This window comes from Microcebus murinus, chromosome 2, assembly GCF_040939455.1.
Source record: "Microcebus murinus isolate Inina chromosome 2, M.murinus_Inina_mat1.0, whole genome shotgun sequence".
Lineage (NCBI taxonomy): Eukaryota > Metazoa > Chordata > Mammalia > Primates > Cheirogaleidae > Microcebus > Microcebus murinus.
In genome coordinates this window covers 29,469,990-29,486,312 of record NC_134105.1, presented here as the reverse complement: position 1 = coordinate 29,486,312, position 16,323 = coordinate 29,469,990, and the positions used below count along the sequence as shown (strand labels likewise).

The 16,323-nt window shown below is 38.6% G+C and overlaps 1 protein-coding gene across 2 annotated transcripts in view; it reads right to left on the bottom strand.

Moving 5' to 3' along the window:
• ZMPSTE24 (zinc metallopeptidase STE24) overlaps positions 1-16,323 on the bottom strand; it is a 43,712-nt gene that overhangs the window by 15,895 nt on the left and 11,494 nt on the right. For both annotated transcript variants that reach the window (XM_012735765.3, XM_075996999.1), the window contains exons 4-7: positions 9,341-9,457; positions 8,450-8,602; positions 7,713-7,854; positions 750-934 (exon numbers count right to left, since the gene is read on the bottom strand). In XM_012735765.3, the coding sequence (XP_012591219.2) occupies positions 750-934; positions 7,713-7,854; positions 8,450-8,602; positions 9,341-9,457 (597 nt within the window). The remainder of the gene's footprint in view (positions 1-749; positions 935-7,712; positions 7,855-8,449; positions 8,603-9,340; positions 9,458-16,323) is intronic.

The following is a 16,323-nucleotide window of genomic DNA, read 5'->3' as shown; positions in this document are numbered from 1 at the left end:
TCAAGAGAGAGATCCTGTCTCTACAAAAAACAGAAAAATTAGCCAGGCATGGTGATGTGCACCTGTAGTCCCAGGTACTCAGGAGGCTGAGGCAAGAGGATCACTTGAGACCAGGAGTTTGAGGTTGTAGTGAGCTATGATGCTACCACTGCACTCTAGCCCAGGCAACAGAGCAAGGCTGTCTCAAAAAAAAAAAAAAAGGTGTCTCAGCACAGAGTAACAGAGTATACATTTCACAAATGTCTTAAACAAATAAAACTAAGTAAAGTATATAATGTACCCAAGGACACACAGCTACTAAATGACAGAACCAGGATTCAAATCCAAGTCTCCATGTTGCCAAAGCCTATAATTATTTTCTTAAGCTAAAAGTTAATTTTCTCTTTATGCTGCCTATGAGAATTCTTTGATAATAAACATATCAGATATATATATTATTTGATAATAAACATATCATTCATATATATATAAAGTCCCTGTTTTAAAAACAGCTAATAATCATATGATTTTTCCTACCTTAAGCTTCCAATTTTAAAATCTACTTTCTGTAAAAGCTTGCAAGGTAGTTAGCATGTAATAATAGTGAAAATCTCTCCTAAATACCAGAACTATAAAGGGACCATGGTGTTTTTAGTTGACAGTTTTCCTGAATTCAACACCTGCTACATAGAAATTGATGTTATTTAGAGTTGTCACAGGAACTGTGTATAAAAACTAAGGCAGAGTCTCTTAGGAAAAGGAGAACTCACTTTAACTTTAGCTTTTATTTCTTCATCTTCCCCTTCTTCACCATTGTGGGGTTCCATGCCAGAATCTTCCTGGATGTCTTTGTTTAGTACAGAGTACTCTTCTAGTAGAGTGTCAAACAAAACTATTCGCTTGTTCTTGAAGAAGCCATAAAAATAAGCATTGCTGTGGGAAGAGCGTTTAGATCCTAAGGAAAAGACAGTTCAAAGCATGGAATATAATTAAAAAGTTTGGGGTCTTTTGGAGAGACTTCTAAAAATTGAATTACTGGAAAGGACATTAACATTTTCAAATTGTTTAATACCTGAAGAAAAACCGTATCAACATAAATCACCACCAGCAGTGGAGATTGTCTGCTTCCCTGTGTTCTTGCCAACAAACATTTATGTTTCACAGCTTTGTAGCATTAAGTAAATAAGTAAAGCCTAAATATCCAACAGTTGTGGAATGCTCAAATTATGGTAAACCTATAAAATGGGATTTTAAGCAGCCAGAAAAAAAATTATACTTTCAAAGAATTTTAACAAGAAGCAGCTCACCAGTATTATTGAGAAGGATTTCATTTATATGGTTCCATTATTGTCAAGTAAAAATGTACATGTAAATAGAAAAGCATAAACACAAGCCTATTAACAAATAAATCAAAATACTGATGCATATATCACTGTGTTCTAGAATTACAGATTTTTGTTTACTCTTTTTTTATTTTTGTCTCTCAGGGCTTTTAAAATAAGCATACTTCTCTAATCAGAAAAAAAAATTAAAGCTATTTCTATAAGGATTGGAAAGAAGACATACCTAAATTTTTAATCGTGGCTAACTATTAGGTAACCATAGCTCAACTATGGTTGATTTTTATTTTCTTCTTTATATATCTAATTTCCAAAGGTTTTACAATGTACAATAAGTTGAATACAGTGATTAAGAGCATAGACTCTGTGTTCGAATCTTGGCTCTGCCATGTATTACTTGTGTAAATCTAGGAAACTTTCTTAATTTCTTTAAGCTTGAGTTTCCTATTTATGAGGTGAGGTTAATATCTATCTCATTGGGTTGGATTAAGGATTACATGATATATTCTAAGTAAAGCAATTAGTATACTGCCTGATCCATATAAATACTACTATTACTTTTATACTTTCTTTTAAAAAGAAGAAAGGATTTAAAAATTTGCTTCTCTTGAGAATTTGAGGTATCTCACAGAAAACATGAATTTTCTCTCTCTCATATTTCCAATGTAAAATACTTGGCAGTATGTTTAATAGTAAAGCTTGATAAAGAGAAGCCATTATTTTATTGTATTAATATGTTATTTTTTGGTTGGGTTGCCACAGAGAGCCAAACATGTGGTCTAATTTTATTAATAATAGAGGACCTTAGGACCTAGAAAGCTATGTTACCTTTTTTTTTTTTTTTGAGACAGAGTTTCGCTTTGTTGCCCAGGCTAGAGTGAGTGCCATGGCATCAGCCTAGCTCACAGCAACCTCAAACTCCTGGGCTCCAGCAATCCTACTGCCTCAGCCTCCCAAGTAGCTGGGACTATAGGCATGCACCACCATGCCCGGCTAATTTTTTCTATATTTATTAGTTGGCCAATTAATTTCTATTTATAGTAGAGACGGGGTCTCGCTCTTACTCAGGCTGGTTTCGAACTCCTGACCTTGAGCAATCCGCCTGCCTCAGCCTCCCAGAGTGCTAGGATTACAGGCGTGAGCCACCACGCCCGGCCTATGTTACCCTTTTGAGGTCTCACACCTCCATCTCATCTCTATCTTTGCTGATCCTAATTTTTAAATTAATTTAAAAATATTTCTTAGAAGCTGTCTGAAGTTATCTATGAAAGTAGGCAGATTGTATGCAGATAAATAAAATTAATGTCTTAATATCTCCCAGTGGTCCAGGTATCTCAAAGTGTGGCCCAAGGAATATCTACACCAAAATCACCTAGGGGAGCTTGTTAGAAGTATATACTGGAAACACCTACCAAGTCTCTGGGGATGGAGCCCAGGAATCTGTCTTTTAACAAACTCTCCAGGGAATTCTTATACTTACTAAAGTTTAAGAGTCCACCGTAACTTTTTTGTATCGCTGTGCCTGGCATGTAATATACAGTCGTGTACAGCATAATGACGTTTTGGTCAATGATGGACCACATATATGATAGTGGTCCTGTAAGATCATAATGGGGCCGAAAAATTCCCATCACCTAGTGATGTCACAGCCATTGTTAACATTGCAGCACAACATATTATCTTTAATACTTACCACTGTGTTAAAATTGCCTACAGTGTTCGGTACAGTAACATGCTGTACAGGTTTGTAGCCTAAAAGCAATAGGCTATTCCATATAACCTAGGTGTACAATAGGTTATACTATCTAGGTTTGTGTAAGTAACACTGTAGGGTGTTTGCATGGTGATGAAATTGTCTAATGACACATTTCTCAGAATGTATCCTTGTTGTGAAGCGATGCATGACTGTATATTCAATAATGCTTATTTACTGAATAGATTGATGATACTACTTGAGGAATGAAGTAATGTATTTGAGAACTCTGAAAATCAAATATCTACACAAATGTAAGGCATTGCCATCTGCATCTTCATCTTTTGTTTATGATGTCTCATCTTAATCAGCCTCTTAGCAGCATTTAACACAGGTGACCACTTTCTCCTTGAATCACTTTCTTCTCCTGGCTTTTGAGACACCACTTTCTGCTGGTTTTCTTCATTCCTAAATGGTATCTCCTCCTCAGCCTCCTTCCTAGCTGTTCCTGCCCTGCTGACTCTGACCCTGGCCCTCTTCTCGTCTCTAAGAGCCCTCATCCATGGCATTAAACATTATCTATGTGTCAGATACTTCCAAATCTATATTTTTGCCCTGACCTCTTCCTAGAACTCCAGACTCATATATCCAGCTGCCTATTTGACAATGCCACATGGATGTCTATAAACATATTTGCTTTTCATATTTGTATGTGTGGGTTTTTTTCCTGCCCAGTACTGGAATCTCCTTGTAGAGAATTTCACACCATGTGAGAGAATGCTTCTCATATGAGAAATCTAAAAAGCCAGATTTTTGCTTCCTCAGCACTCCTAGCAGCTAAGTTCATGCCCTAGCTTTGTCAATCAGATACACTCACTGAAGACTCTGAAGAGTCAGCTAACTACACCAAAAAGCAAGGCAGTGAGGGATTAATTCTGCAGATGCTAGCGGCAGGGATGTTAAGGGTACAGACTGCAGAATCCGGTGTTCTAAGGTAGCAGGATCAGTGTCCTCACCAGACTGCTTCTGCAGTCTGGTTCTGAGTTCCTGGCCTCCCTATATAACAGCCCATTTTCCAAAGGTTGGTAAATTTAACTTTCCTGGAGATTTGGTAAGCTATCAAATATTGTTTCAATAAGCAATTTTTTTCCCTTAAATCAGCCACAGTTGGTTTCTATTGCTTGCAGAACCCTAATACAATGTTTAATAGGTACCTCAACAAGTAACAAATCCATTAGAACTCTTAATACCCCCACACAAAGCTGCTCTTCTGTTTTTTTCCTTCTTAGTAAATTACCATTTATCCAATTGCTCAGGTCAAAAATCTAGGCTGTTATCCTTGATGTCCCTTCCTTATTCCCCCACATGCAATCTATTAGCAAATGCAATCAACTCTACCGCTAAACCCTATCCCAAATGCATCTACTTCTCTCCATCAATGACTACTGTTCTAGTCTAAGCCACTATTACATCCTACCTGAACTACTGCAGTAGCCTCCTAACTGCTCTCCCTGCTTCCACTCTTACCTCTCTCCACAATATATTCTCCGTACATTAGCCCAAGATATTTTCAAAATACATAGCCTTCAAGGGCTTTTCCCACTGAACTTAAAATCAAAACTTCTTAAGCTGATTTACAAAGGCCTACATGATCTGACTCTTGCCTATGTTTAAGATTTCATTCATAACACTCTCCTACTATGATGCAGCCACACTGGGCTTCTCCATGGTCCTTGAAAATACAAAAATCTAGAAGTTCTTCCCATTGATCTCAATATGGATGGCTCCTCCCTTCAGGTTTCAGCTTAATGGTCATTTGTTTAGAGGTCTTCTCTGATGACCCAATCTAAAGTATCAACTCAGTTATCCTTCACCATGTCACACTAATTTAATTCTCTGCACAGCACTTGCTATCTGATAATTTTTTGAGAGCAGGATTCTTAATTTTTCACTACAGTATCTCGGCCAATTTACAAATCTGTAACATTTGTTGTTATCGTAAAAACACTCATTCATTCAAAATTGTTTTGAGGATTCTTACTATTGTTAACAATAATAAAAACATACATTCATTACAGATGAGTAAACTGCTATTTAGTAAAGGTAAGTTGCCCAAAGTCACACAGGTAATTTGTGATAGAGCTAGGAATCAAACCTAAGCCACTGACTCCAAAGCCTGACCTCTGAAATGCTATCCTGCAACCTACTCAAATCTTGATTTCCCATTAAGATCAGCCTGAGCAAGAGTGAGACCCTGTCTCTACTAAAAAAATGGAAAGAAATTAGCTGGACAACTAATATATATATATAAATAATTTTAGCCAGGTACAGTGGCGCATGCCTGTAGTCCCAGCTACTCAGGAGGCTGAGGCAGGAGGATCACTTGAATCCAGGAGTTTGAGGTTGCTGTGAGCTAGGCTGGCGTTGTGGCACTCTAACCTGGGCAACAGAGCAAGACTGTGTCTCAAAATAAATAAACGAATAAATTAAACAAAATAAGATAAAAATTGTATCAGTGATATACATAATACATTCTATTGATCATCTCTACTGCCATAGCACTAGCTATTGTTTCATGTGTTATCTGATTATAACTTAAGTGATCAGCAACTTAGGTTGCACCATTCAGTAAAAGCCCCTCAGAGATTGTTCTATACTAATTAGTATGCTACTAGTTTAATATCACCTAAAAAAAAAAAAAAAAGTAGTGATTTCAGAGGCTAAAGAATTATAAACTGGCTTATTATTCAACTACTTCCCCACAGAATCTTAAGCTGTTCCAATTCTGCCTTTAGTTGTGCTGTATAGCCTCAGAAGCCACTAAGGGTCTGAAATTTTTATATTCTTCTAGTTGTTATTAATTCATTCTTTTAGTTGTGACCACCTGTTTTCCCCTAACCCTGCAATTGCTTCTCAGTTTCTATGTCTTTCATCTAACATGGAGGCTTCTCACTGGTGATATTTTAGTTTAGAGCAGGGATCAGCAAACCATGGCTTGGAGGCCAAATCTAACCTGCCATTTATTTTTATAAAGTTTTATTGGAACATAGGCATGCTCATTTGTTTAGTATTGTCTTATGGTTGCTTTCACACAACAACGGCAGAGTTGAATAGCTGCAACAGAGACCATGTGGCCTGCAAAGCCTAAAATATTTACTATCTAGCCTTTTACAGAAAATATTTGTGAAATTGCAGTTTAGAGGAAGCACAACTGAAACCTAGAGGGATGAAGTGATTTGTCCAAGATCCCATAGCTGATAAGTGGCAGGGGCAGAACCAGTTATGTTCATTTCTATGCATTTTAATTTTTTTTTTTTTTTTTTTTTTTTTTTTTTTTTTTTTGAGACAGTCTCGCTTTGTTGCCCAGGCTAGAGTGAGTGCCATGGCGTCAGCCTAGCTCACAGCAACCTCAAACTCCTGGGCTCAAGCAATCCTGCTGCCTCAGCCTCCCAAGTAGCTGGGACTACAGGCATTCGCCACCATGCCCGGCTAATTTTTTGTATATATATTTTTAGTTGGCCAATTAATTTCTTTCTATTTATAGTAGAGACGGGGTCTCGCTCTTGCTCAGGCTGGTTTCGAACTCCTGACCTCGAGCAATCCGCCCGCCTCGGCCTCCCAGAGAGCTAGGATTACAGGCGTGAGCCACCGCGCCCGGCCTCATTTTAATTTTTAAATCCTGAAAGTCATGGACCCTTATAACAGTTTTTCTCTACATCTCTGTGGGTTTCCCTGAGACTTTATAGTAGTCTTATGCAAGCTAATAAACAGCTTAACTCTCAAAAGCAATCATCAGAAAAGCAGAGTATAAATAATAAGAGTCTGGCCGGGCGCTGTGGCTCACGCCTGTAATCCTAGCTCTTGGGAGGCCGAGGCGGGCGGATTGCTCAAGGTCAGGAGTTCAAAACCAGCCTGAGCAAGAGCGAGACCCCGTCTCTACTATAAACAGAAAGAAATTAATTGGCCAACTGATATATATATATATAAAAAATTAGCCGGGCATAGTGGCGCATGCCTGTAGTCCCAGCTACTTGGGAGGCTGAGGCAGAAGGATCACTCGAGCCCAGGAGTTTGAGGTTGCTGTGAGCTAGGCTGACGCCACGGCACTCACTCTAGCCTGGACAACAAAGTGAGACTCTGTCTCAAAAATAAATAAATAAATAAATAAATAAATAAATAAATAAATAAATAAATAATAAGAGTCCCCAGTGATACTGCAGTCTTTGGTAATCTGCACATGAGTCCTCCAGAATACTGGGTGTCTTGCTGCAGAAGACAAAGTCAGTAACATTGGTGTTGTTTATGAGCATGCCAGACTAATGCTAAATGGAATCTATTTAAGAGTCTAACTCAATTACCTAGAGGAGCCAGGCAGGTGACAGAAGTGAATAAATTAGTCTAATATACAACATAATAAAACAAGGAGTGAAAAAGGACTTCGCCAAAAATTAAAAACAATACTATAAAGCCAACTAAACATAGCTGTAGGCAAAAGCAAGATTTGACATCAGACCACCAATTTCAATCTCAGGACTATGTCAACAATTTCTATAAATATTAAAAGGCCAACATGTAAATGCTAACCTTTAAATAACAACTTTTTAAAAAACCTATTTGTTCTTTTATTAAAGTTTTAAGAATAAAGTATCAAATAAAAGAGACCACTTGAATAAATCCTTCTTAGCCCCAAGTAGGCTTACCTTCAACAACATATACCTTAGTCAAAGGAAAGTCAATACTCTTTGCCATTACTTCAATTTCTTCTTTAAGCTTTCCCTCAGGCAGAGGAGTGAATTTGTCAAATAAAGGGGCAATATAATCAGCATAGATTGTGACAAGAACCTGAAAAGTAAATGTCGGAACTTATGAATACAGTCTTAAAGAAACACTACTTGTTATGCAGACTCAATTATTAATATATTAAAACAGCTGCCAAGTATGGTGGGGTTCATGCCTGTAATCCCAGAACTTTGGGAGGCCAACATAGGAGGATCACTTCAGGCCAGGAGTTCAAAACCAGCCTGGGAAACATAGTGAAACCAAATCTCTACAAAAAATAATAAGTTAGCTGGGAATTAATGGTGGTACACACTTGTAGTCCCAGCTACTCAGGAAACTGAGGTGAGAGGATTACCCTGGTAGAGTGTAGTTGAGTCATCAGTTCATTGCAACCTCAAACTCCTGGGCTCAAGTGATCCTCCTGCCTTAGCCTTCCAAACAGCTGGGACTACAGGTGTGTGCCACCACACCTGGCCAATTTTTCTATTTTTGGTAGAGACGGGGTGTCCCCCTATCGCTCAAGCTGGTCTCGAACTCCTGACCTCGGGGATCCTCCCATCTCTGCCTCCGAGTGTGCTAGGATTACAGGCGTGAGCCACCATGCCTGGCCTAACCAAGGAACTTTTGTAAAAGAAAATGAAATAAAGATTTTACTTACCAGAGATACAACCAATGTGAACAGCCAGGCATAAATAAAAAAATAGTCACCCCCAATTTTAATAATGTAAAGTAGAAGTGAAGACACAGGCAATAAAATACACTGAGTCACAATAAATTTCTTGATTGCATCTTTCATGAAGAATCCCAAGGTCTGAAAAAAGAAAACATCACTGTAAGAAACTGAGAAACTTGTTTTGCTTTTTAAATAATTAATAAGTGAATACAAAGCATATATTACTAAAGCAATTTTAAATATTAACATGCAGTGAAACTATGTTATGACACTAGGCAACCTAAGACAATAAGTAAATGTCTTCCATTTTACAGTTTAAAATAAGTTCATTTAAGTGTTATTAGTTGAAAAACACTCTATAAGAATTTATAGCAAGACCTATTTTTTTGTTGTTGAGACAAGAGTCTCACTTTGTTCCCCAGGCTAGAGTGAGTGCCATGGCATCAGCCTAGCTCACAGCAACCTCAAACTCCTGGGCTCAAGCGATCCTGCTGCCTCAGCCTCCCGAGTGGCTGGGACTACAGGCATGCACCACCATGCCCGGCTAATTTTTTCTATATATATTAGTTGGCCAATTAATTTCTTTCTACTTATAGTAGAGACAGGGTCTCGCCCTTGCTCAGGCTGGTTTCAAACTCCTGACCTCGAGCAATCCGCCTGCCTTGGCCTCCCAGAGTGCTAGGATTACAGGCATGAGACACCGAGCCTGGCTTATAGCAAGACCTTAAACTGTGATCTTTATCAAATCTGCAGTTCCTTTTTTTCAATTAATTCATACTCTAAAATACCAAATTATGTTTAAATTATTACTAGACCAAGATAAAATCAGAGAAGTGCTTTACAATTCAAAGAGAACATTTGTATTCTCTATTATACCTGTTGATTGAAACCATGCTTTTCTTCTATCACAAAAGTATTATAAAGACTCCAGGGCAAACCAGTCAATGCACTGAAAAGTGTAGCCAACAGCAGAAACACCAAGGACTGAGTGATCTAAGCACAAGAAAGAAAAAAAATGGCAGATTTATAATGTAACATAATTTATTCTTCAAATAAGCTACTACCGAACAAATCAACAAGTGTTTGCTGAGTGAGTACTTACTATATTCCAAGCCACATACTTGATTCTATGGGTAATACAAGGTCTGAAACATCATCCCTGCCCTCAGCAAAAATTTAGTTGTGAGGGAATAAACAATTCCTTTTTATCCCACAGGTACTATATGAAACTTACCTTAAGTCATATAAACCAAGCAGTTAAAAGATTTCAGAAAAGAAAGATAGAAAAACATGCTGGTGAACTCAAGGAAGCCTTACAAAGCTGAGGAGACTTGGGATGCCACTCCCAAGAAAGAGGTAATTAGTGGACAGGAAAGAAGAGGAAAGGAGGAGGAATTTCATGCAATTTGTGAACATATGGAGAGAGAAAAGAGGACCCTATAAGATGACAAGATGATAGGCCTGGTTGGGACTAGGCAAAGAAACTTATAAGAGACTCAAAAAAAACCAGACCAGAACAGATGGGGTGGGTATTCTTAAGTTTTCAAGAAAAGCCAACATCCAATAGAGAAAATTGCCCTCAAAAATTACTTCAATTGCCTTCAATTGGGTCCTTAGGAGATCAACACACAAGAATTGTTTAGTTTCTCTTTATAAACCTTTTCCTGAGACGGGCAGGGCACAGTCTAATTTATATGAAAGGAGCCACTGGGAGAAGGGGAAAGGACAACGAGGCAAATAGTTTTCTTTCTTCCCCTCACAACCTTGTCACTATCTCTCACCCCCTTGTGTTCAACTGAATTCCTTAAAGGTAAATGTGAGTACACACCTTGCACCAACAAAACATATTTGATTTGGTATTATAAAAGAAGATAAAAATCTCCAGACTCCTCCCCCCCTCCAGCTCTTTATGCAAAAAGGAAGGTGAAGGCCTCAGGCTTTAGGACTGTGAAGGCCTATAGATCATTCATGAGGGAATTCCTTGCTGGCCTCCTGTATGCAAGGACATGCAAATTATAATTTTAGGTCTGTAGGCTATGTCTAGCTCTTAAAACTAAAGTCTGTCCAATTCCACACTGATAGTGAATTACAAGATAGTGAATTACAAGTTTATCTTCACAGGTTCAGTACAGAGACAAGATGGGATCAGATATTCTTCCACCTATTGGGGCATCTATCTACATAAATCATTCTTCTTTCACTCCCTTTTTCTCTTCTAACATTTGCCTTATCTTATGTAAACTGTAGATTTTCCTGGGTCTCACAAGAATGTAACCATGTGTCTCACTAACCACCCCACCCCTGCCTTTTTCTTCTTTCTGTATGCCCTATCCCCCTTTATTTTTATTTTTTTTTGAGACAGAGTCTCACTTTGTTGCCCAGGTTAGAGTGAGTGCCGTGGCATCAGCCTAGCTCACAGCAACCTCAAACTCCTGGGGTCAAGCAATCCTTCTGCCTCAGCCTCTCGAGTAGCTGGGACTACACACATGCGCCACCATGCCCAGCTAATTTATTCTATATATATTAGTTGGCCAAATTAATTTCTTTCTATTTATAGTAGAGACGGGGGTCTTGCTCTTGCTCAGGCTGGTTTTGAACTCCTGACCTCGAGCAAGCTGCCCGCCTCGGCCTCCCAGAGTGCTAGGATTATAGGCCGTGCCAGCCCCTATCCCCCTTTAAATACTGAAACTCCCAATTTCCCTTTGGAAAAACCACCACAGGTTTATCTGTGGTTCATACTTTTCCCAGGCATGTCCTCAACTTTGACTTAATAAACTACAGTTCATTGAGATTTTTGCCTCAGTCACTTATTTGGGGTCTAAAGTAGCAAAGATGCAGCCAATATAAGCTTCTAAACATAAGAGGAAGGGAGAAGGGAAGAGGAAGGAAGAAAGATTTGTCTAGCTAAAACATGCAGGGTGGTTTATTCCGGCACTTGTTCCCAAACAAGAAATGGGAATAATTTTTAAAAACAAATCCCAGGATCTTCCCCAAAACTATTGAGTCATAATCTCATCTTCCAAAAAATGCAATCATATTATATCAATTATTTGAATATCTGCTTCTCTCACTTAACAATATATCATGAATATCTTTCCATAACAATATACATAGATCTACATCTTTATTGTTAATGGCTCTAGAGCAGCAGTCCCCAATCTTTTTGGGACCAAGGACCAGTTTCATGGAAGACAATTTTTCCATGGACTCGGGGGGTAGGGGGTGGGTTGTGGTGAGGAGATAATGCACCACCTGTTTCCTAAAAGGTCAATGACCAGTACCGAGCTGCTGCCCAAGGGTTGAGGACCACAGCTCCAGAGTATTCCATTGTATGGACACTTAGGCTATTTCCATTATAGCATTCATTCCAATGCTACAATGAACCTCTTTATACACATAACCCATGCATTCATTCCCCATAAGTTCATAGAAGTAAGTGTATAGTGTCAAAGGGTATGAACTTTGTAAAGGTTCTTGATACATACTGCCACGTTGTCCTCAAGAAAAACTACTAATTTTTGATCTGCCAGCAGCATGAAACTATTTCCCTATCCCTTAGGAATTTCATCCTAGTCCTTTCATTCTTTTAATTTTTTTCCCCAATTTGGTATGATGGAAACACACACACACACACACACACACACACACAAAAAAAAAAAAACCCTAGTACTTCACTGTTGGTTTAAAATACTTTTTTTTGATTGTCAGTATCGATTTATATTTTTTATGTACTTAAAACCATACAAATTTCTGCCTTGGCCCAATTTTCTATTGAGGTACTCAACTTTTTCTAACGCGTAATTTCTATAGAGTTCTTCCTATGTAAAATTATTTGAAAGGGCAGCTTTGCAAAAAATAACAGGAAAATATCTAATCCCACAATTTCCCCAATAACAGCTAAAGATTAATCCTATGAGCTCTTTCTCTCCCTAGCTGACAGGCATCCTGCAGCTCTCTCTGCTTGATCTCCTGCACACAGTGCCTGTGCACGCTCTCTCTCTTTCTCTCCCTTCCTCTCTCCCTTGAAGACAGGCACCTTGCAGGGATCCAGGGTTCTGTTTTTACAACATCTAAAAAGAGCTGAACAGACTGAAACAAACAGAAAGGACATGTAAATTGTTCTCTTTACATTTATCAGTTCACTGCCCTTTAGAATTTGTTTTATAGCCTCAAGGAGTTCCTGAGTTTCCTGCCCAAAACCATATCTCAGGGGCAGATCACATCCCCAACAATAAGCCTGACTACATTTCTGAGACAACTAAGTCTCCAGGAATGGAAAAAAAACAGGAAAGACAACAACCTGATGTCATGCAGCTGTCTCCTGCAAATTACACCACAGCCACTCTGTTATCAATTGACAACAATCACTATTTATTTCCCTTTCTCTTTCTCCCCATAAAAACCAACAATCCTCACACCTGTAATCCTAGCACTGTGGGAGGCCGAGGCGGGTGGATTGCTCGAGGTCAGGAGTTCAAAACCAGCCTGAGCGAGACCCCCCATCTCTACTATAAATAGAAACAAATTAATTGGCCAACTAATATATATAGAAAAAATTAGCTGGGCATGGTGGTGCATGCCTGTAGTCCCAGCTACTCAGGAGGCTGAGGCAGGAGGATCACTTGACCCCAGGAGTTTGAGGTTGCTGTGAGCTAGGCTGATGCCATGGTACTCACTCTAGGCTGGGCATCAAAGCGAGACTCTGTCTCAAAAAAAAACCAAAAAAAACCAACAATCCTCTCAGCCTCTGCACAGCTTAACTCCCTTCTCTTTCGGGCACCTTGCCACACAACTCCCCTCTCTCTTTTTCCCTTATTTCCTTTTTCTCTCTCCTACTCACTCACTCTCTATCTCTCTCCTTCTAAAAAGATAAATTATTTTTATTTTATATATCCTAATCTCTGTGTGAGAAAATTTTCTCCACATATGCTGTGAGCATCTACTAAGTTTTCTACCCTTATATTGATAAGGGAAACTCCCATCAGTTACTTGGTGAATCAGTTACTTGGTCCTCAGGCACCCGAGGACCCCCCCCCACACACTCATGGAAGACCCACATCAGCATAATACTAACCTGTTTCCTGGCCCATCAACTCATCTATTGAGGAGGGAATTTGACAGCATCAAAATTTTAACTGCAGATTATTTTTCACCTAGTTAATTCAATAAATATTTATACATATGCATAAAGATTTAGGTAAAAGATGCACACTGTAGCTTTATTTGTAACAAGAAAAATTTAAAACCAACCTATCAATAGGCAAATAATTAAATTAATGATACATGCTTATAATGAATCTAGGCAGTTCTTGCTTTACACAGCAGTGTGGAACCATAAAAATGACTCACTGTGTAAACTCAAACTCTATAGAGTGATCTTAATAATCATATAAAAAATTATGATTATTCTGTCATCTTTAAAAATTGTGGTCTTTGATACTGATCCAGGTCTAAAAAAAATAAAAATAAAAATTGCGATCAATATACTGAAAACTGGGCTGGGCACAGTGGCTCATGCCTGTGATCCTAGCACTTTGGGAGGCCAAGGCACAAGGATCCCTTGAGGCCAGAAGTTCAAGATCAGCCTAAGCAAGTGTGAGACCCCATCTCTATGAAAAATAGAAAAAATTAGCCAGGCGTGGTGGTGCACACCTGTAGTCCCAGCTACTTGGGAGGCTGAGGCAGGAGAGTAACTTGAGCCCAGGAGTCTTAAGTTGCAGTGAGCCATAATGACACCACTGCACTCTGGCCCAGGAGGCAGAACAAGACCCTGTCTCAAGGAAAAAAATACTGAAAACTCTCTGTGAACTCTAAATGTACAGAGAAATAGAAAAATAAAACTAATGTTTTTTAGTACACTGAAATTTAAAACATTAGAAATATTGAGAAATATTGGTTTTTCTAAAAAAGAAAAAACCCTTTCCTTTTGTAAAAAGACTTAAGAGCAGTTTGAACAATGCTCAGACCATCTCGTCTCTGCCTTGGTGGATTATCATACTCCTCTCTAAGGTTAGATCAACTTCTAACATTTTATCCTTTGAACTTTCAATTTGAAATATCTTCAAAGATCCTTTAATGTGAGAGTTGTTGCCAGTATTACTATCTCTGCGACACCACCAGTCTTTTTATCACAACCACTTTTCTCATTTATATCAATAAAGTCACGTTCACAAAGTTCCTCTGGCTGCACACTTACCTACCATCTAATGGTACAGTGGCAGCAGTCCCAGAGTCAACTATTTCTTCTACGATTCCATTTACGTTAGATTTGAATTTCACTTCCAGTGCCAAGTTTTCATTTTTTTGCTGTACTTTCACTTTTGTTGGCCAATTCTCTCTTTCAGTCATCCATTGTTATAAAATGTCATGTGGGTTTTATAGATGGGAGAGCTATATACCATACACTTTGAACAGATGATTAAGATATGTGCAATAACCAATCACTGACAGACTTTGAAAAAATTGACATAATCGGTCACTAATGATCATGAGCATTTGCATAGGCAGGGGTCCTCAAACTTTTTAAACAGGAGGCCAGTTCACTGTCCCTCAGATCGTTGGAGGGCCAGACTACAGTTTAAAAAAGACTATGAACAAATTCCTATGCACACTGAACATATCTTATTTTGAATTAAAAAAACAAACGGGGCCGGGCGCAGTGGCTCACGCCTGTAATCCTAGCACTTTGGGAGGCCAAGACGGGTGGATTGCTCAAGGTCAGGAGTTCGAAACCAGCCTGAGCGAGACCCCGTCTCTACCAAAAATAGAAAGAAATTAATTGACCAACTAAAAATATAAATATACAAAAAATTAGCCAGGCATGGTGGCACATGCCTGTAGTCCCAGCTACTTGGGAGGCTGAGGCAGGAGGATTGCTTGAGCCCAGGAGTTTGAGGTTGCTGTGAGCCAGGCTGACGCCACGGCACTCACTCTAGCCTGGGCAACAGAGTGAGACTCTGTCTCAAAAAAAAAAAAGAGTGAGAAAAAAAAAAAACAAAAACGGGCAAAAACACCCGCATGTGACTCATGGGCCATAGTTTGAGGACACCTGGCACAGTAATTTGTGAACTGAAGAGCTGGCAGGTAAGTTTGTACTTTATGCAACCATTCACATAATATACTGTGGTAACTAAAATGTGAACTGTATTGTTGGACTGGTGTTATTGAACTAAACTATGGTAAATGAAATTTGTGTACATCATATCAAGCAAAGACTGCTAGTACCATGCCACCTTAAAGAAAACAAAGGCCTATGTAAACAGACAGGAAAAGATCTCTAATACATTGTTAAATGCAAAAATAATGTCTCAGAACATTACATAAAATATGATCCCATTAAGATAAAGAATACTTTTTATATGCATATGTATGTGGCTTGTGTTCATTCATTCAACAAACATTTATGGAATACCTACTCTGACTAGCCTTGTTCTAGGCACTGGTGACACTGCAGTGAAGAAAATGCATAAAACCTCTGTCTCCTTAGAGCTTAAAAGTCTTGTCAGAGAGATAGATGAAAAGTAAAAAAATAAATAAAACAAGATAACTGCAGGCCATGGTATTTATAAGAAACCACCTTCAATTGTTTCTGAAACAATGCAGAGAATATGTAAATAAACGGCCATACTACATACAGCAGGTCAAAATCAAGAGTCAAAATCAAAGTGAAGATATAGAGATTTCACAGGAAGAAGAGGTCTTAAAAGAATTCGGCTGCTTTACAAAAAGGTATACAGAAAAAGGACTTAGGATGAACTGAGTTAAAATCTAAGGCACTATACACCTAGAAGAGATCCATGATTTCAAACAATGGGAAGCAGTGTTATAGCATGCATTATAGGCAGGTAGGCTCAGGTTTA